This window comes from Mustela nigripes, unplaced genomic scaffold (genome assembly GCF_022355385.1).
Source record: "Mustela nigripes isolate SB6536 unplaced genomic scaffold, MUSNIG.SB6536 HiC_scaffold_20, whole genome shotgun sequence".
NCBI lineage: Eukaryota > Metazoa > Chordata > Mammalia > Carnivora > Mustelidae > Mustela > Mustela nigripes.
This window is the reverse complement of record NW_026739436.1, coordinates 321,619-344,213: the sequence shown is the minus strand read 5'-3', so window position 1 is coordinate 344,213 and position 22,595 is coordinate 321,619. Positions and strand designations below refer to the sequence as shown.

Sequence of the window (22,595 nt, the reverse complement as noted above, 5' to 3'; positions counted from 1 at the left end):
TTATTTTGAACACATTATTATCTATTAACTAAGAAAAAGGAAAAGAAACTATTTTCCCCTTAATTTAGTACTTCTCTGAAGTTCCTTGTTTCTTTGTAGAGATTAAAATTTCAGACTTGTATCATTTTCCTTCTTAAGTACTTCTTTTAACATTTTGCAGACAAGTCTCCTGGCAATTTTCCTTATTTTTTGTCTGAGGAAGTGTTATTTTTCATTTAATTTTTAATGATACTTTTGCTGTATACAGATTTCTAAGTTGGTGAGTTTTTTCTTTCAATGCTTTAAATATTTCACTCTATTCTCTTCTTGCTTTCCTGGTTACTGAAAAGATGTCCAAGGTAATTATTATTACTCCTCTATCGGTAAGGTTTTTTACTCTTGCTTCATTCAAGATTTTTCTCTTTTTCTTTGATTTTCTGCAATTTGAATATGAAATGCCTACACACAGATGTTTTTGGTACTAGTTTTCCTGGTGTTCTCCGTTTCCTTGATCACTGACTTCAGAGTGTCACTGATTTTGGCCAGTTCTCCATTGTTATTGGTTGAAATGTTTTGTTTCCTTCTTATGTACCCCATTACCCATGTTTTCCTTTTTTTTTTTTTTTTTAAGTTTTTATTTGTCAGAGAGAGAGAAAGAGCATAAGCAGGAGAAATGACAGGCAGAGGGGGAAACAGGGCTCTCCACTGAACAAGGAGCCTGATGCAGGATCCCAGAACTCTGGGATCATGACTTGAGCCGAAGGCAGACACTCAACCAAATGAGCCACACACGCATCCCGTGTTTTACTTTTTGTAGTTGTCTCCCGATTCCTGGTATTTTTTCACCTTTTTCTTTTTTCTTTGCATTTCAGTTTTCAGAGTTTCTCCTTATTTTTTCAAGATCATTGATAATTTTTTTTCAGTTGTATAGCTTGATGAGCCTATTACAGTTCCCTCTTCATTTCTGTTACAGTGACATATCTATAACATTAGTTTGATAGAATTTCTGCTATATTATTTACATTGCCCCCATGTTCTTACATGTTCTTTATTTTATCTATTAGATCCTTTGGCATATTAATGATACATTTTTCAGATTCCTAGTCTGCTAACTCTGATATCTTTGCTATATCTCTATCTGATTCTGATATTTGCTCCTTCCTTCAAAGTTTGTTTTTCATTTTTCTTTTAGTGTGTCTTTTAATTTTTGCTGAAAGCTGAACTTGATTTATTTATTAGATAAATGAGCTGTGTGTGGGGAGGTGCAAGGTGGGTTCCTCTTATAGATATTGGTTGTCAAAGGGTAAAATTTACTGTGCTGTCCTTGTTTTTTTGTTTTTTTTTTTAAGATTTTATTTATTTGACAGACAGCGATCGGAGAAGCAGGTAGAGAGAGAGAGGAGGAAGCAGGCTCCCCGCTGAGCAGAGAGCCCGATGCGGGGCTTGATCCCAGGACCCTGGAATCATGACCTGAGCCGAAGGCAGAGGCTTTAACCCACTGAGCCACCCAGGCGCCCCGCTGTCCTTGTTTTTTTTTCTCTGTGTTGAGTTACATTTCTCTAGAGAAATCTTCTTTCATAAGATCTGAGAAATTTAGTTTTCTCTTTTGAAATCCATGTTATTATATGGGCTACCTATCCATGTGGATTAAAGGAAGATTTCTTATAGTTTCATGATTAAGTTACAAGCTCAGCTTTTGTTTATCTGTGAACATCTTAATTTCTTTCTCATACTTAAAATACAGTTTTGTCAGACATAGTATTTCTGCTTGATAATTTTTTTTCTTTGAGCACTTGGTGTTTATTTGTTGAAGGCCTCCTTGATGAGAAATAACACTGATAATCCTAGTGGGAATCCTGTGTACCTGATGCGATGCTTCTCTTGCTACTCTCAACATTCTTTCTTGTTGAATTTTGATAGTTCAGATATAATTATATATATAGATATAATATGCCCATTTCATCCCTCAAGTGGGGAAAATTTTTCAGCCTTTCAAATCTTTGTGGTGCTTTCTCATCTCTACTTTCACTCTTAACAGTGCATATGTTGGTCTTCTTGTATCTTGTATCTTCTTTTATCTTCAGATACTTTTTGATGGTATCTGACAGGCCTCTTAGGGTCTGTTCATTTTCATTCATTCTTTTTGCTTCTGACACAGTCGTTATAATTGTCCTAACATTATATTTGCTGATTTCTTAAACTTGGTACTCTCTATTCTTGCACTTTGCAGCTCCACAACTTTTTATAAAAGGGGGTTTCTTTTTATTTTTCTGTCTCTTTATTGTTTTTTTTTTAATACCTACCTCTTTTTTGATGATACTCTCGTATTTTTTTCATTCTTTGAGCATTATTAAGGGAGTTTATTTTTTGTTTTGTTGTGGGGTTTTTTAAATTATTTTTAAGATTATTTGTTTGTCGGGCGCCTGGGTGGCTCAGTGGGTTAAGCCGCTGCCTTCGGCTCAGGTCATGATCTCACGGTCCTGGGATCGAGTCCCGCATCGGGCTCTCTGCTCAGCAGGGAGCCTGCTTCCTCCTCTCTCTCTCTCTCTGCCTGCCTCTGCCTACTTGTGATCTCTCTTCAAATAAATAAATAAAATCTTTAAAAAAAAAAAAAGATTATTTGTTTGTCAGAGAGCACAAGCAGAGGCAGGCAGAAGGAGAAGCAGACTCCCAGCTGAGCAAGGAACCTGATGTGGGACTCCCATCCCAGGATGCTGAGAGCATGACCTGAGCTGAAGGCACACACTTAACCAACTGAGCCACCTACACATACTGGAGAGTTTTATTTTTTGTTCATATTACTTGTTTTGAAAGTCAGCATCTGGTTGTTCTGAGGGACATCTTCTGTTCACTTCTTTCCTTCACTGGACTTTCCTTTGACTTCTTTCCTTCACTGGGCTATGGTTTCCTGGTTCTTTTTATACATTGTGTATTTGGGTATTAGAAATACACAGTGTTGTAATTCTGGAAACCACATTTTCCTTTTCCACAATTTTGCTTGCTTTTGGTGTTATTATTGTTATATGCTATATTTGTCTGAGAATCTGCCTGCAGTGTATACTGAAGGTTTTCATAGGTATTTTCTGAAACTGTTGCCTCCCTTGGGTATATATGGTCACTTTCCTAAATTCCCCCATATATGTGTTTTCTGTTGAATGTCCTAATCCTAAAATGTCATGTTACACATAATAGGATAACAGAAAAGTGAAGTGGGAAAATCTGTCTGCCGTTTTTAGTGCTCTGGAGGTGCTAAACCAAAGGGAAATGGTTTTCCAGAATGGACTGGCATTTGAACAATGGCTTGAACAATGGCCTACATGATCAGAACAGCAACAACAATCAAAACACATATCTCTATTATTTGGAGGACAGACCATTGTTTCTGGAACATTTGCTGTTGTTACATGAGACAGCTTTTTTTATTGATAGATGGATTCTTGGTACTCTCTATTCAAGCATCTTCCCCAAATTAGCTTTTCATTTTAATTTCGTGTCTTTATATCTAAAATGAGTCTCATGTAGTTAACATACTTTTTTAAGTCATTTTGGCAATATATACCTTTTAATGGGGAACTCAGATATTTGGAGTATGTATTGAAACATTCCTACAGAAAATTGTGAAAATGAGACATATATCTGAAACAATTTAGTTACTATTTTGGAGAGTTTTTTGAACCCTGTCTTTGGCATTTATCGATTAGAAGGACTTTTAAGATCTTTGAAAGTTATTTAGCCTTACAATTGGGCAAGTCTAAAGGCATTGAAGTCTGGCTGGTAATCTGGTTTACTGAAACTTCAGCATGTATTATTTCTTCTCCTTGTTGTCTTCTTCATTTCTTATTAATACTTTTGTGAAACAGTAATGTGGTCAATGAAATCTCAGCTTCCATTCTAGGGCAACTGAAAGAAGAGGAGCAAGAAAACTGGATCCTTGGTCTCGGAGCCACTAATCTGGACTTGAAATAGAAAGCATACGTATCTTTTCACACTCTGCGCCACATCATTGATACCCAAAGTTGTTTTGTTTTGGATTTTTGGTCCTGATAAAATTTTTCTTAGGATACCTGATAAAATTTTTCTTAGGTGCTAATGATTTCCTGGCAGGCAATCAGGAACATTTCTCAGGGGCTCTGATTGGGGTTGGCAGAATTTTTATTCTTAAGTTATTAAATAAGATTAGTAATCAGGTGATGTTTACCTTTTGAGGAAATTCTAGGAAAATTAGAATGTGGCCATCTTGTATTTGTTTTAATTAGTCTCTTTTTCCAAAAAGGGTAAAATATATATATATATATATATATATATATATATATATATATATATTTATGCACAAGAAAATAAATACGTAACAATAAGAATATTTTAAAAAGTAAGTGGTGCTACTGGACTAAATTGTAGGTAGAAGAGTCAGCTGAAACCATAAAACTTAAAATCCTTCAAATTTGAACCATAAATTTATTTCTGAGATCTAGCAGGTATCAAGACAAAAGCATGGCATTTACCACAGATACAAAATGTAACTTACAGTGCTCTTTAAGTCACCATTTAGCACCTAAATAGGCTCTGTTTTTAATAGCGGACTCTCTCTTCATGAGGGAGCCTGCTCTTGTCAGAGATTTGAAATCACTATTCAGCAGCTGAAATAAAAAGACAAAAATGGAATTATCACTAAGGATAGATAGCAAGGGGAGCTCTACCAGCTAGGCACTTTTTCTGAATAAACAGACGATACATAATGGAGTTCAGGCATTGGCAGATTTGCACGGGTGTCAGTAGGTTGATGTTATTTGTAGATACAAGTCTTTCAGGTGAAACTGAATGTTTCTAGTAGGTGCATTTATCAGAGACTGTTTCTGACCAGCTGAGTTTTTTTGAAGCACCGTGGTTGTTTGCAGAATCTTTTCACTGAGACAGTTGTACTTATTAAGTAGTTTTTAAAGCTGATTTTGTTGGCTTTGTTTTATCCTGACCAGAGAAAAAGAGAAGCTCTTCCTAAATTTGTGAAAACTTTAATTTCTCATACTCAAATGGGAGTTACATCTGGCTTATAAACAAGTAGCATTTGCCAAATTAATAGCTTCTCACAGAACATCTCTTAAATTGTTGATTCCAGAATCACAGTAATAAACGAGATATTCTAGAGAGATAAACACATTATTGAACATTTTTAAAGATGCAGATAATAATTAGATGAAATTCTGGTACAGAAATTACTGACTTTGAAATTTGTTAAATACATGGTAATATATAAACAAGATAGCATTCAAATGATCCTCAAACTTTGATTTACATCAGAATCCTTGAAATTGCTTATTAAAATGTAGATTGCTAGGCCTCCCTTCCAGAGTTTCTAAATCAGAAAGTATAGATTGGTCTGAAGAATTTGTATTTTTAAGACATTCCCAAACAGTTTCCCACATAATGCTGATGATTCTCATCTGGTGGTCATATTTGAGAACCACTGAAAAATCTCACCTAGCTGAGTTTCCATGAATTACTTACTTCAAAGCACAATTCCTTGAAAACGGTTCTTTGAGAGGCCAGAAATAGAATTTAAATTACATTTTCTATTGTCTCTAAAGCATTATCTAAGGTTTTTCCAAAGGACATTTTAAAGAATATCCTGCAAATAATTACACTTATTCACATATGTTTGTTCTTTGTATGTTTCATCATCACCACCATCAGTGCATACTAAAAACTAGGTCAAGTCTTACATGAAGACACTATACCCCGTAGTTTCCAGACTATGGTTGCAACTTGAGGTTTCACTTCCTGAAAGATAGGTTTAACTATTCTATGTTCCTATCTCAGTGTTGAGTTATAAGTTACTACCTTGTGTTTTTGCAAGTTATCTACCCTGTTAAAGATAACCCAGTATCAAAATAATTCATTGGAGCTTTTCTGTTCATAAGTGTAATACATTAAATAGAAAATGTTTTTATTTCAGAACTGTTCGTCAGTTGGCACAGGAGCAATTTTTTTTAATGTGCACAAGATGTTGCATGGGACACAGGCCTCTACTTTTCTTCATTACTCTGCTCTTTACCATTTTGGGGGTGAGATATTTTTAAATTTACTTATCAGTGTGATTCATTCTTAAAATCAGGAACATTTAGGAAAGTACAGTTTTAATATTAAGATTTGCTTATGTGGGCATCTGGCTGGCTCAGTCAGTGGATTATGCTGCTTGATTTCAGGGGTTTTAAGATTAAGCCCCATATTGGTTGTAGAGGTTCCTTTTAAAAAAAATTTTTTTTTAAAAAAAGAAAGATTTAGTTATGCTTAGGAAATAAAATCTGTTCTAATAATTTCTGTACTGTTTGTAGACTGATTTTTATTTGCATTTTAGAAATAGTTTCTTGGAAAAGTAGAATTCAGTTTTATTGTGTTTTATGTCATTGGTATAAGGTGTTGCCACTTCATTTTACCATTTACCTAGATTTTGTAAAAATTAACATGAATCTTGAACATGACTTGAAAATTCATATTATAATTTATATTTCAGAGCAAAGCACGAGAGAGAGGTAAACATTCAGGTGACTATTTCACTCTTCTACAGCACCTTCTTAATTATGCTTACAACAGCAATATCAGTGTACCCAATGCTGAAGTTCTTCTAAACAATGAAATAGATTGGCTCAAAAGAATTAGGGTAAGTGGTATAATACTCGGTTTACTATAACAGTTTTAAATCCACCCTATTAAAAGAGAGCTTTATGATTTTGAGTATTTATGTTAATAGAATATACAGCTAGTTTCATTTTATACAAATAGTTTACTTCGGTTGGGACTCAGAATTCTGATGTTCAGTTTCCTCCATTTTGGTATATTTTACCTATATTTCCCATTATCATATTTAGAATATTCTTAATTTTGTTAAGACATTAAAAACTGTCTAATGGATTAGCATTTACATTTAACTACCTGTGCCTCTCACTTACACAGAGTTCTTTTAGAATATATTTTTGAAATGAATAGCTTTTAAACTGTAGGTTAGCATTCTCCTGTTGGTCAGCTTTGGCACATTGACATTTTACTAATATTCCTGTTTTGAGGAGCTGTGATAGTCATTGTAGGATGTTGAGCAACACTCCAGCCTCTAATTATGAGGGATGTCTTTCCTTCCCTCCCATTTGTGAAAGCCAGAAATATCTCCAAACATTGCCAGTGTCTTAGGACAAAATTCCACATTTAATGTTGAAAGAGTTCTATAGGTAGGAGAAATCACATGAATGGAAAGGGCTGGAATAATTACACCTGAGATAACACTTTCCTCCAGCTCCCTTTTGTTCTTGCTTGTAAGTTGTCATTTCTTGTGAATTACATTTCTTAACATTTCTCCTTTCACAGGATAACGTTAAAAACACAGGTGAAACAGGAGTTGAAGAGCCAATCTTGGAAGGTCACCTTGGGGTAACAAAAGAGTTACTAGCCTTTCAAACACCTGAGAAAAAGTATCATATTGGTTGTGAAAAAGGAGGTGCTAATCTCATTAAAGTAAGTTCTAAATTTTGACACTATACTACTTACCATGACCTTTTAAATGTTTGTTAGCAAATCTATCTGATTGAACGCTATAGTATTTTGCATTGAGAGACCATCTTTGTTATTTATCTTATTAATATCTTCTAATACTGATTATCACTATGAAAGCTATAGTGGTTTTCTTTGTTTTTTAAGTTTTTATTTAAATTACAGTTAACAAACAATGTAATATTAGTTTCAGGTGTACAGTATAATCATTCAACACTCCCATACAACACCTGGTGCTCATCACAATGCACTCCTTCATCCTCATCACCTATTTCACCCATCTCCCCACCCCTACCCTCTGGTAATCACCACTTTGTTTCTTGGTTAGCCTTTGTTTTTTCCCCCTGTGATCATATCTTTCTTAAATGCCATATATGAGTGAAATTGTATTGTCTTTGTCTTTTCTGACAGACTGACTTTGTGTAGCATAATACAGTGATTTTTTTTTTAACATTTATTTCTTTATTTTAGATATCGAGCACACACAAGAGCATGGGTGGGATACAGGGAATGAATCTTGGGCACTTTACCACTGAGTGTGGAGCCCCCTACAGGGCTTAATCATAGAACACTGAGATTATGAACTGATCGAAAAGCAGGAGTTGGATACTCAACTGACAGAGGAATCTAGGTGCTCCCCCCCACCGCCCCGCCGCCCGTACAGTGATTCTTTTTTTTTTTCTTTTTTTAAGATTTTATTTATTTATTTGACAGAGAGATTACAAGTAGGCAGAGAGGCCCACAGAGAGGGAGAGGGAAGCAGGCTTCCCCCTGAACAGAGAGCCTGATGTTGGGCTTGATCCCAGGACCCTGAGACCATGACCTGAGCTGAAGGCAGATGCCCAACCACTGAGCCACCCAGGCGCCCCCAGTACAGTGATTTTTAAATAAATATCTGCCTCCTTTAATTTGAGGGATTTTAAAATTATAGTTGGCACTTGAACAAGAGGGTTATAGGCCCCAAAACCTGATATAGTTGAAATCAATATATATAATTTTTGTCTCCTAATAACTACTAATATCTTGCTGTTCACCACAAGCCCTACTGACATGATAACTAATGATAACACTTATTTTTGTGTTATGTTTTTTATGTACCATATATTCTTTTTAAAATTTTATTTCTTTATAATGGAGAGAGAGCATAATAAGCAAGGTGACCACAGAGGCAGAGAGAGGAACAGACTCCCCACTAAACAAGGAGCCCAGTGTGGGGCTTGATCCCAGGACTCTGAGATTATGACCTGAAATGAAGGCAGACACTTAGCTGACTGAGCCCCGCAGGTGCCCCAAAATGTACTGTATTTTTAAAATGTCAAAAGAAGAAAGTACACATGAAGTGCTATGTTTGTTTTTTGGCATTTGATATTACAGTCACATTCATAATACAAAATTGGACACAAATACATTAAAGAAGAAACCGGTACCGGTGATGATAGGCTAATATCCAGCTTCTCCTATTCTGAGAGGCATCATTACAGAGTAAGGCAGTGCTTTGAAAGCAAAGTATGAAACAGTAAGAACATGGCACATTATTAATTTTACATTACATCTTACTCTCTCTATGCCTCTGTAAGGATGAGTCTTGCACACAGTGTTCTACAGAATGAATACGTAGTGATGCTGATGACATGAAACAGCTGATGCAGTTCCTGCCATGCGATTACTAAATTTTCACACCAAGACACACACAGACACAACAGACAAGCTTATTAACTGTACAGCATGATGATGATTTAGTGCCCACTAAGTGGAAGGGGATCATCAAGGTCTTCATCTTTCTTGTCTTCAAAGTGAGTAGGCTGAAGAGGAGCTTGGTCAGTGTAACTTTAAGGAACTTGCTTGCTTTTTCTTTTCTCTACAAATGTCCCTGTATGGGTCTGCTGTTTCCTTTCTGCTTCTGTTTCATTCCTCTACAAATGTCCCTATATGGGTCTGCTGTCTCCTTTGGTTTTGATGTCCGTATCATGGAAGGGTCCATGTCACAAAAGGAGTCAAAAGCAATCTTGATCATCAGAGCCCTCTGCCAGACTGCTCTCTATCAGTCTGTTTTCTGGCATGGCGTTTCTCTGTGTCTCCATCCTCATCATCTGGCACTGGTTGAGGAGTTCTCATCTCCATCAAACTGACTCCTGTTAAGTCTTCTGAGGCGGTGTGTATTAGGTCTTGAATTTCTCCAAGATTCAGATCATCAAACTCTTCACCCAGCTCCGCCCCCCGACCCCACGGTTTTTCTTGCCATGTCTACAGTCTGTTTTATGATTTTGCTGATTGCCTCTGTTGTAGAGACTGTGAAGTCACACACAACACCCAGGCACAGTTTTCTCCAGTCCGAGTTACTTGGGGCTTAATGGTTCTCACAGTTTTTTCTGTGACAATGGTGACGTCTTCAGTGGAGCTGTCCTTCCAGGTTCTCATGATGTTCTTTAGATCAGGGTGCTCTTCCAAGCACTGACAGTTCTTTTCATGTGGTGCCATGTGTGATGAACTTTAAAGGTCCTCATGGCCCTCTGATCTGGGAGATGAGTTAGAGACGTTGTGTTTGGGGACACTTATGACAGTTCTTTTCATGTGGTGCCATGTGTGATGAACTTTAAAGGTCCTCATGGCCCTCTGATCTGGGAGATGAGTTAGAGACGTTGTGTTTGGGGACACTTAGACCACTTTAACACCTTTGGTCCTCAACTCACGGGGTCTAGCTCATGAGCACCACTGTCTAATAGCAAAAGAATTTTGGGAGGTAGTCGCTCACTGGCAAGGTACTTCCTGATGCCAGAGACAAAGCATCAATGGAACCAGTCCAGAAACGGGGTCTTTGTTGTCGAGGCTTTCACGTGCAGCCAAGACAGAGGCTTCTCATGTTTATCTCTTGCCTTCACTCTCAGGGACTGGAAGCAGTTTTCATAGATACGGGCAGGACCTGATCAGGCCTGGCTGCATTTGCACAAAACAGGAAACTCGGCCTTCCCTTCCTGCTTTAAATCCCAGTGCTGGCTTCTCTTCCTTTGTGACACCTTCTTCCAGAATAGGGAGCTTTTGTCTGCATTAAAAACGTGCTCAGGCAGATACCCTTTTCCCTCAGTGATTTTCCTAATGGTATCTGGGAATTTGTCTACGGCCTCTTGATTTGCAGTATTGCACTAAACACAATGAAAATACATGAGAACAGTGAGAGATCTCTTTTACTATGATTTCCAGTTTATTTAAGACACAGACTACTCATGGGCGCCTGGGTGGCTCAGTGGGTTAAGCCGCTGCCTTCGGCTCAGGTCATGATCTCAGGGTCCTGGGATCGAGTTCCGCATCGGGCTCTCTGCTCAGCAGGGAGCCTGCTTCCCTCTCTCTCTCTCTGCCTGCCTCTCCATCTACTTGTGATTTCTCTCTGTCAAATAAATAAATAAAATCTTAAAAAAAAAAAAAAAAAAGACACAGACTACTCACATAGTGATGCTTATCATCACACAGTGTTTCAACAGAATGCTCAAAACACTTGAGCTCACCACACTAGCAACCGGCTCTGAAACTGCCATAATATGTACCATACTAAATTTTCAGCAATTAAGATTCAAGACTATCTTTGTCTACATTCCTCTGGGCTGGAGCGGCACCATGTACATGTGTGGACACATTTGAATACATGATAACTCTTTCTAACTTGTGTATACTTTACAGATCAAATAAACTACATATCTACATAAATCTTAAGGATTCATTACATAAAATTTCTTTAATTTTGTGAATATTTTTAGGTTATGTTATTCATCTGTGAGTTTCATTCAGACTGTTGAAAACTGCAAAAAGCAGTTCCAATACATGTATTGATAAAAAGCCCTTGTATAAGTGGTTCCAACTCATATAGTTTAAGTAATTCAAACTTACATTATTTAAGGGTTAACTATAATGGTAAATCAATGTTCAAAAATTGTTAATGAGTAACATTTGTTATAATTATTTAGTTAATTTCAATTCTTTTGATCAGACCTTTAAAGAAAACTTCTTGGAAGACTTCATTTTTTATGTCATACTTGATGAATTTTTACTGGTATGTCTTAGAATTCAGTGAAAGTGTTCTTTTTATTTTAATTCATTTATTTTAGCTCACATTTCATTATACAAATTGGTTTATTTAAAAGACATGTTTTTGTTGTCAGCTTTTATACCTAAAATACCTAGAATTGTGTGTTTCCTAATTAAAATCAATAATGTAAAACAGAATTTTATTTTATTATTTGAGAACCCAAATTTGTTTTTAAAATATAAAAAGTATTTTCTTAAGTATAAAAATATTCTCTTCCAAGGTACACTTTTTCCTAAATAAATATTGCTAATAATATGTGACCTGTTTTTTTCAACTCTAGGAATTAATTGATGATTTCATCTTTCCTGCTTCCAAAGTTTACTTGCACTGTATGAGAAATGGAGAACTGCCAGCTGAGCAGGCTATCCCAGTCTGTAGTTCACCTGCCACCATCAGTGCTGGTTTTGAACTACTTGTAGCATTAGCTGTTGGCTGTGTAAGGAACCTCAAACAGATAGTAGACTGTTTGACTGAAATGTATTACATAGGCACAGCAATAACCAGTAAGTATTGTAACATGTAAGGTTTTTTGGTTCTGATATCTTTCTATGTTTAAAATTCTGGGTTTTTCTTTTAGGAAATTTCTTTTTAATAAAGATTTTATTTATTTGACAATAAATAGGCAGAGAGAGAGGCACAAGTATGCAGAGAGGCAGGCAGAGAGAGAGGAAGGGAAGCAAGCTCCCTGCTGAGCAGAGAGCCCAATGCAGGGCTCAATCCCAGGACCCTGGAATCGTGACCTGAGCTGAAGGCAGAGGCTTTAACCCACTGAGCCACCCAGGCGCCCCATCTTTTAGGAAATGTTTAATCTATGTGTTTGTTTTTAGAAATTATTAAGAAGTTTAATAATTTTAATAATCAAATATGTAATTAATGCAATTTTATGTAATCAAAAAAGAGATGATGATAAGTACAGAAGCCTTCACACAGAAAAATTCTCCAGTTATATTTAAATACCTTCATATAATTGTTTCAAGTAATTCAGCAAAATGTTTTATTTCATCAAATATAAAATAAAATTTAAACTCAAATAAGAAGCCAAATTTGATGCTACAGGATTTAGTATTTAGAACTAAAAGTGGGGGGAAAATTTTTTTTTTAAGTCTATGAATGGAGAGATTTGCAGGCCCTCACTTTGAAATTGCTTGGCGTTATCTTAATCTGAGGTTTTGTTTTGTTTTGTTTTGTTTTGTTTTTTAAGATTTTATTTATTTATTCGTCAGGGATAGAGGAGAGAGAGTGAGCGCACAGGCAGACAGAGAGGCAGGCAGAGGCAGAGGGAGAAGCAGGCTCCCTCCAAGCAAGGAGCCCGATGTTGGACTCAATCCCAGGACACTGGGATCATGACCTGAGCCGAAGGCAGCTGCTTAACCAACTGAGCCACCCAGGCATCCCTTAATCTGAGTTTTTAAAAAGTTAAAGTTTTGAAGATTACAATGTGAAATATGAAACACATGCTTTTTATTATGTTCTCAGTTAATGCCACATGAGCGTTGGAAGTGGTCTTTGGATCTTATTAGAAATGAAACTCAAAGAGAACAAGTAATTAGTAAAAATAACAGTAAATAAGAACATAAAATCTAAGTGCAAATCATGGGTTTGCTAATAAAACATGCAGAACTAATTATTGAGTACATCCAATAGTAACCTTTAAGAACATCTGAAATTATGTTGGTTTTCCCATCTTTCAGAGTATAAGAAACTTCTCATCCAAACTTTCAGAGTTTTAACCAAAAGCTGGATTTTTTTGGTACTATGGACTCTACGTAAAGAGATGTTTAAAAACTTCGTTTTCTTTCTCTAAATTTATGTAGCTTATGAGTTTTATGGTTTCATTATTCATATATGAAACAAGACTTAAGGGTGCCTGGGTGGCTCAGTTGCTTAGGCGACTGCCTTCAGCTCAGGTCATGATCCTAGAGTCCTAGGATGGAGTCCCACATCAGGCTCCCTGCTAAGCAGGGCATCGTCTGCTTCTCCTTGTGATAGTCCCCACTGCTCATGCTCTCTGATTCTTTCTCTTTCAAATAAATAAAATCTTAAAAAAGAAAAAGATGGCTAAAGGTACTAAACTTCCTTCCAATTCCATTTTCCTGTTTGAGAAATTATTTATGCATAAAAGTTGTGTATTTGTGTATCTCTGTTTAGGTTTTTTTTTTATAGTTTCTTTTTGTTTATGTATGAGAGAGCATGCACACATACATAAGGGAAGAGGCAGAGGGAGAGAATCCCAAGCAGACTTCACACTTAGTGCAGAGCCAAGCTTGGGGCTGGATCTCACAGTCCTGATAACATAACCTGAGCCAAAAACCACAAGTCAGATGTACAACCAGCTGAGCCAGGCACCCCTAAGTTTTTTTCTTCGTAACACAAATTGGAGTATACTACCTGCAGCATTCTTTATTTTCTTTTGTTTAGTTTTTTATTCAGTAAAAATGTAATAGTACATAAAAATCTTACCTAATTCTACTTATTGGCCATATAATTTGCTATTTAGTATACTCTTATTTTATGTAATCTGTTTCCCAGATAGTGATTGATGTTCAGATTATTTTTGATTTATAATCGGTGATGAAGTATATAAAGTAATTTACAGTTCTAACAGACTTTTGAGATATACTGTCTTATTAACATGGTATAGGCAAAGCAGTTTTTACTTACAGTTTACACTAAGAAATTTAATATTATTCTATCTGACATGACTAGCAGATGGTGATAGATGCAGCATCAGTAAATTGCAGACTCAGTAGTTCTTAGAAAGGATCTGTATGGTGATACTGAAATGAAAATTTGGAGCGCTAGTTTTAGATGACTATAGTAGTGACAGAATTATTGCTAATATTAGTTTATCAGCATAACACAGTGGCCAGTGGATGAGTCATTATGAGGATCTTTTCTTCTCTCAGCTTGTGAAGCTCTTACTGAATGGGAATATCTACCACCTGTTGGACCCCGCCCATTGAAAGGATTTGTGGGACTCAAAAACGCTGGTGCTACATGTTATATGAACTCTGTGATACAACAGTTATACATGATTCCTTCCATCAGAAACAGTATTCTTGCTGTTGAAGGCACAGGTAGTGATGTAGATGATGATATGTTCGGTGATGAGAAGCAGGACAGTGAGGTAAATTCTAATGATACATTTTTTCCTGTGTTTCAAGGTCTTGATTACTAAATAACGCTTTTTTTCTCTTAGAATATACTTCTTGTAGGACTTTTTTAAACTACTTTTGATGACAGGACAAGAATCTCTGAGCTACTATCTCTGGCATATCCTAGGGCTTATTATCTAACAAACTTTCAACTGAAGTTGATAATCTTTATTACAACTTTTCTGTTCTTCCAAGTATCTGTTAATGTAATCATGTTTTGTACAATGTGGTAAGTCAAATTGGTTTTAAAAATTGACAAATTTATTTTTAAATGATTTATATTTTGATTTTTTAATTTTTTAAGTATATTGTATTTTTCTTTATATATTACTTACCAGTTTCACCATCTGTGCCTATTCTTAGAATACTCTTAATATTTTTCTCATATAATGATTTCTTAATACAAAAACAAACTTGCTTGCTACTTTAAATAATGTTGTATTGTCCTGTTAAAAATATTAGTAAATAGTAAGGATATGATCATGATACCGGGAGTATCCAGTACAGAATATAAGAAAGTTATGTGTTAGTGGCAAATCAGAGTATATAAAACTAAGATGTAGCTCTTTATACATTAATTTGAAGACTTAATTTTGTTATTGTTTATATCAAAACTGTGTTTATTTTTCTTCTCCTTTTTCCTTTATACAAGTTCATAGGATTAATAGAGAAGAGAGAAAATACTCTAATTGTAGTAAGTGGTTTTTCTCCCATTCCTGTACTTGCCTTTTGTGAGCTAAAAACTAGTTTGGCAGTCTAGTGGTCTTGGAGATTCTGAAACATACAGCCACCTGCACTCTTCTCAGAGCCTGACAAATCATACCATCCAGGCATCAGTATCTGAATATGTTCACTTTGTTGTTCTTGTTGTTATTACTGTTACTGTTTTAAGAAGCCCCATATATGATGTGGTGCCCACAGCATTACCTGGTTAAGAACCATTGCTACAGAGAAAACTGGGGTATAAATCTTAGTTCTGTAGTTCCTGTTATTGGTAGGATGCTGAATTAAACGTAAATACTCATGGCTAGCCATACTGGCAAAATGCAGAAAATACAGACAAGATACTAGATTTCTTTTGCTACTTGGTAACCGTGTGCTTTACATTTTTTCAACAGTAGATTGTTTATTTACTGTGTTGCTTTCCTAGAGTGTGTTCTTCTCAATGGCAGAAACTGGGTGTTGTCTGTTTCTGTCATAAGACTCTGACACAGAGCAAACAATATAAAATAGTGTTCAGTGCTCTGTTAAACAACTAAATTTTGCTATATAGAGAGTGTGATTAAGACCTTCAGAGCTTCTGTCCATGCTCTTTCTACCAAAGGTAGTCTCAAATGTTTTATTTATTAGTGGTTCTAGTGGTTCTGATAATGCCACATAAATTATTTCATGTAATCTGTGAAGAATGCATTATCTCTAGGAAAAAATGAATCCTGGAAAGGCTAATTTACTTCCCCCAAAGTTATTTATAACAAATACTTATTTGTCTCTATTTAGGCTATTGAACTAAATCATTTTTTCTTAAACTATCTCCAGTGGGTGTTCAGGATCCTTTTCCTCTTCCCTGTTTCCTTCCCCACCCCCAACACCTCCTCCACTTATCTATCCTCCTCTCATTTATTTATCCTCCTCTATTTATTTATCATCATCATCCTTTATTTATTTATTTTAGAGAGAGAAAAAGTGTGAGAGGGGGAGAGTATCAAGCAGACCTCCCCTCTGAGTGCAGAGCACAATGCAGGGCTCAAGATCATGGCCTGAGCCCAAAACAAGAGTTGGATACTTAATTAACTGTCACCTAGGCTCCCCTCAGGATTATTCTTTTATGAATTTGAATTGATAATTCATCTGTGAAGGAATAAGCACTAATCTGTAAATTGAAAGTTGTGTGCTTTGGAATGTAAAATAATGCAAATCATTTATTTGTCTCAACTTCTGAAGTTAGACTAGCTCATCAGTGATGGGTTTTTATTTATTTTTGGTTTTGGTGTTTTGTGTTTTGTTGTTGGTGGTGTTTGTTTGTTTGTTTTTTGGTCTCTAGAGTAATGTTGATCCCCGAGATGATGTATTTGGATATCCTCATCAATTTGAAGACAAACCAACTTTGAGTAAGTCAGAAGATAGGAAAGAATACAATATTGGTGTCCTAAGACATCTTCAGGTCATCTTTGGTCATTTAGCTGCTTCCCGACTACAATACTATGTGCCTAGAGGATTTTGGAAACAGTTCAGGTATATTGTGGGTGGATTGATTTTATAAAAATTTCAGTATATTAACTTAAAATTTATATGTGTATATATATAATAATGTATAATTATTTAATATTGTAACAGTAGTGATACTCTAATGTCATTCGTTTTTTTCTTTATCTTTGTCTTGGTAAAGGAATGTAAAAACTCATATAAAGGGAGGCAGGCCATATTCTTTAGTTTCTTAAGATATAATTAACTTTTTATTGGGGAAAACTTCTGCAGAAACAAAATCCTAATATGTAGTCATTTCCTGGATTCAGCAGTTCTCAACTGAAATAAGTTAGACATTATGGCTTTTTCTTTTATGTATCTCTTTTTTAAATAAGCATAACTATGATATCGCCCTACCTAAATAAAAAACTATGTAATATCACTACATTTAAGTTACTCTTTAAATTTACCAAGTTGTTTAATATTTCTTAATAGTGTGATTTTTTTTTTTAAATGCAGGACTAAAACCCATTTACTGCAGTTGGCTGGTAGTTCTGTGTGTGTGTGTGTGTGTGTAGATATCTATATGATAGATCTGTATGTATATGTATATGATACTAAAATGACACTATCAGTCTGTAAATTTCTGTGTTCCACAAATTGAACTATTCATCTATGTCCGAAGACTGATTTGCATGTATAATACTTCTTATTTTGTCACCAGCATATACCTTTTCTCCCCTCTAGCTATTTCAGTGCTTTTTTTTCCCCTAGGTTATCTTGTGTCTGACTCAAGGTTTTATTCAGTAGTCTAGTCAGCATTTCTTGTTTTTTTCAAATTATTATGCTACTGTATTTTGAGCTTTTATCTTAAAATCTTTTATTCAGTTATTTGTATGTGTATGTCTTTTGTGTATGTTTATTTCTACATGCATAGCAAGATTTATAGATAATTAGTTTTGCTCCTGAATTATAATGTTTACTTAATTTGTAATGTATCTCTGCAGTAACTTTCTCCACTTAATGGAATACCTCACAGTTTGTCTGCAGCTTTGTGCTACCTGTATTCTAAACATATAACATGAAATTCACCATCATGAATTGTAACTTTTTAAAAATGTACGATTCAGTGCCAGTTTAGTGCATTCAAAATGTTATTCCCGGGTTTTCCCTACTTCCAACACTGACAACAACAAAAAAAGTAATGTTCTTTCCATATGAATTTGCCTGTTTTCCTTATTTCATATAATTTTAATTATATAATATGGCATTTTTTATCTACCTCCTTCCACAAAGCATAATGTTTTTAAGGTTCAGCCATTTTTTTTAGCAGGTATCAGAACTGCATTTCATGGCTGAATGATATTCCATAGTGTGGATGGATACTCCACAGTTTGGTTGTTTCTTCATCAATAGATGGACATTTCATTGGTTTCTTTCTTTTGGCTGTTTGAATAGTGCTTCTATCAGCTTTCATGTTATAAAAGTTTTTGTATGATTTTCATATCATTCATAAACACATGAGCAGTATTGGTACTAGGCATGTAGTAATTCTTTTTAACTTTGAGAAACCATCAAACTTCCATGTCCTTGAAAGTCGTTTTACTTTGTCACCAGCAAAATTAGATGGTTGCAGTTTTTTTAATAATCAGTATTTCATTCCTTATTTTTCATGTTTTCCTTTTCTCTTTTTTGTTTGTTTTTGTGATGGCCTTCCTAGTTGATGTCAGGTGATACATTATTGTGGTTCCACTTTGCATTTCCCTCATAAAAGCGTTGAATATTTATTAATATATTTATTGTTTTATTTTGCTTTAAGAAGAATTTAATCATCGTACTAGGTCTTATAGATAAGTGATGTACAAATATTTTCTCCCATTCTGTGATTTGCTTTTCATTCTCTTGGTAGTTCCTTTGATGCAGAAAATTTTTTAAATTTGAGGAAAGTGCTTTTCCCTATTTTTTCTTTTTCAAGTTTCCATTGTAATGCACTATTTTTTCTATTGTTGTAAAACATGCATGACATAAAAGCATTTTCGATTTTATTTTTTAAGTTTTATTTATTTATTTGGCAGAGATCACAAGTAGGCAGAGAGGCAGGCAGAGAGAAAGAGAGAGAAGAGAAAACAGGCTCCCTGCTGAGCATAGACTCTGGGATCATGACCCTAGGTAGAGGCAGAGGCCCTAACCCCCTGAGCCACCCAGGTGCCCCCATAAAAGCATTTTAAATGCTTTTCGGTGTACAGTTCATTGGCATTGAGTACATTGACATTTTGTACACCATCAATGAAATCCAGAGCTTTTTTCTTTCTTTTTTTCTAAACTGAAACACTGTATTCATCAGTAGTAATCCCCCGTACTGATTTTTACATGTTGATTTTTATATCTTTAAATTTTGTTGAATTTGTTGCTTGAGTTCTAACAACTTTTTGTGAATCTTTAGGATTTCCACTTTCAATACTTGTGTTTCTTAATTTGCCAATTTGTATTGGCTAGCAGACCTTATAGTGCTTTGAAGAAATACATCCCTGCCTGTATACTAATCTGTATACTAATCTAAAAGCTTTCAGCCTTTAACTATTTAACCTTGACCTTACAGCATATGTATTAATAATAATTGACCCCATATGGATCAAGTATGTAAACATAAGAAATAAAATTATGAAGTAGAAAACTTATAGAAGAAAACAAAGGCAGAATACTTTTAGTATGTTGGATTTTGCAGTGATTTCTTGGTATGACAGTAATAAGCAATAGAAAATACCCTAATATTTCATTTCCGGTGAAAATATTCTTCAGTAGTGAAGGGAAGATAAGTACATTCATTCTCAAAGGGAAATGTGCAAAGAATTTCCTCACAATCAAAATTCCTCTGGAGGCAGATAATTTACCAGAGAAAATTGGGAATTGCAAAAATGAAAGAATGTCAGAAATGTGAAATACTCTGTATCACTCGGTGATTCAGTTAATGAAAAGGAAATCATTCATTATATTATTAATTTAACACATTTTAACATACCAAAGAGAAAAGTGAAGGCTATTAGTTATTTAGCTGTGATACTTCTTTGTTTTTGGTTTTTTTTAAGATTTTATTTACTTCTTGAGAGGGGGAGAGGCAGAGGGAGAAGGAGCTGAAGATTTCCCTCAGAGCAGTGTGCCTGAAGCAGAGCTCTCAATATGGGGTTTAATCCCAGGTTGGTGGGATCATGACCTGAGCTGAAGGCAGGCACTTAACGAGCTTTGCCACCCAGGTTCCCCACTTCTTTGTGTTATATGAATGCTGAAACATGAACTCTGCATGATGACTTATGACTATTTATAGAGCAGATGTTAAAAGATAACAGATGCAGATAAAAAGCTAACAGATACATTGAAATAGAAAAATATAATTAAATAAATTAATAATATAATTAGATATAATTAAATAATTCCCAAAAGGATAAAAAAAAAACTGACACATAAACAATAAAATAATAGGATAATATGCCTAAATGTAGTTATATTAGTAGTAATATAAAATGAAATTGTTCCAATTAAAAGCCATAGATTGTTAGATGAATTAAAAAACAAGTGGGGGTGCCTGGGTGGTTCAATGGGTTAAGCTTCTGCCTTCAGCTCAGGTCATGATCCCAGGGTCCTGGGATTGAGCCCAGCATTGGGCTCTCTGCTCAACGGGAAGCCTGCTTCCTCCTCTCTCTCTCTCTGACTGCCTCTCTGCCTACTCATGATCTCTCTCTGTCAAATAAATAAATAAAATCTTTAAAAAAAAAATACAGGTGTAAATTATCTGTACCATGCAAAATACCAAATTTAAATTTAATGCTGTGAATTAAAAGTAAAGAGAGAAAGCATATGAGAGATCAGTACACATATGGGATTGGTAAAATAAATGTAGTGGCAACACCAGTACGGCTGGGATACTGAGAAATGGGATCACCTGTTGCTGGTGTGAATATAAAATAATTCAACTATCCTAAAAGGCAGTTTAGCAGTTTCTTCTATATTCCAGTAGTTGCAGCCCTGAACAATTATGCCAGAGAAAAGAAAATTTAGGTTGACACCAAAAATTATACACAGATATTCAGAGCAGATCTGAATAGCACCAGACTGGGAATAACCAAGATGCTCTTTCACAGCTCAGTCATTAAATGAACTGGTACACTCATATTAGATACTAAAAACAAAGAACTTGGAGTGCCTTAGTGGTTCAGTTGTTAAGCATCTCCCTTTGTATCAAGTTAGATCCCAAAGACCTGGGATCGAGCCCTGTATCAGGCTGTCCACTTGGCGGGAAGTCTGCATCTTCCTCTCCCACTCCCCTGCCTAGTGTTCCTTCTCTCACTACGTCTCACTCTGCCAAATAAATAAATCTTCCCCCAAAAAAGTCTTGGTACATACAGCAACTTGGGTGGATCTCAACATTTTGCTGAGTGAAAAAGGCTAACTCCAGAAGGCTATATACTATATAATTCTCTTCATATAAAACGTTAGAAATGGGGGCGCCTGGGTGGCTCAGTGTATTAAACCACTGCCTTCGGCTCAGGTCATGATCTCAGGGTCCTGGGATCGAGTCCCACATCGGGCTCTCTGCTCAGCAGGGAACCTGCTTCCTCCTCTCTCTCTGCCTGCCTCTCTGCCTACTTGTGATCTCTCTCTGTCAAATAAATAAATAAAATTAAATAAAATAAAAAATGTTAGAAATGATGAAGTTTTAGAAATGAAAGAAAGACTAATGTTTGCCAGAGGTTGAGAATAGGTGGCATGTAGTTGGGTATTATCACAGAATGAATGATTGAGAGAGCCTTACGGTGGTTAACTGTTCTGTATCTTGACACAAATATACAGAAGTCACAAAATTTCATAAAACTAAATACCATACAGATATAAGTAGAAGTAAGCCTATAGAAATCTTAGTAACATTGGAGCTTGTGTCACTATTACTGTCTTGATTGTGATATTTTGTAGTTTTGTAAGATGTTACCATGGGATAACTGTGCAAAAGACACAGGGTATATTTTGTGTTATTTTTTAGAACTCTGTGTGATTCTACAGTTATCTCAAAATTGTTTTTAAAAATCAAGTTGTAGGGGGAAAGTATTTGTGTATTCCAAACATTCCAAACACTAATACCAGAAATGTTGAAAGACCAAAACTTAAGTAACTTTGAAAAAACAGTACTTCAGGTCAATATTAAAAAAACAAAAAAAAGTCAATTTCTAGAAATTAAGAGTATGGAGGGTTTGCTACTAACACGGTAGCCTTAGGAGATGTGGGGTAGAGGGTGAGGACTAAGATACAGTTTGTTATATTGATTTTGGTGATCATTACACAACTGTCTGCATTTGGCAGCATACATATTCTGCTCCAAAAAGATTGCATGTTATTGTCTATAAATTTAAAATTAATTTTAAAAAACAATCAGCTAAAAATAAAAAATAAGCAACTAGTTTTTAATTGTAAAAGCATACCACACACAAAAGATAATAAACCTTCTTACCAAATTTTAACATTTTACCATGTTTTGCTGAAAATTAATATATTTTATTCCCTTATGTATATTATTATTCTGTAACCACTAAATGTGCCAATACCATCCATCATAACCTAATATTAACAACAACAGTTCTCATTTTTTGTTCAGACACTTGGTATTTTGTCTTCAC

At 35.3% G+C, this 22,595-nt stretch overlaps 1 protein-coding gene across 4 annotated transcripts in view; it reads left to right on the top strand.

The window, feature by feature from the left end:
• Positions 1 to 22,595, top strand: part of LOC132008035 (probable ubiquitin carboxyl-terminal hydrolase FAF-X) — a 161,853-nt gene that overhangs the window by 116,834 nt on the left and 22,424 nt on the right. For all 4 annotated transcript variants that reach the window (XM_059386433.1, XM_059386429.1, XM_059386430.1 and 1 more), the window contains 6 exons: positions 5,930 to 6,038; positions 6,488 to 6,634; positions 7,333 to 7,479; positions 11,874 to 12,096; positions 14,500 to 14,720; positions 16,790 to 16,980. In XM_059386433.1, coding sequence (XP_059242416.1) covers positions 5,930 to 6,038; positions 6,488 to 6,634; positions 7,333 to 7,479; positions 11,874 to 12,096; positions 14,500 to 14,720; positions 16,790 to 16,980 — 1,038 coding nt within the window. The remainder of the gene's footprint in view (positions 1 to 5,929; positions 6,039 to 6,487; positions 6,635 to 7,332; positions 7,480 to 11,873; positions 12,097 to 14,499; positions 14,721 to 16,789; positions 16,981 to 22,595) is intronic.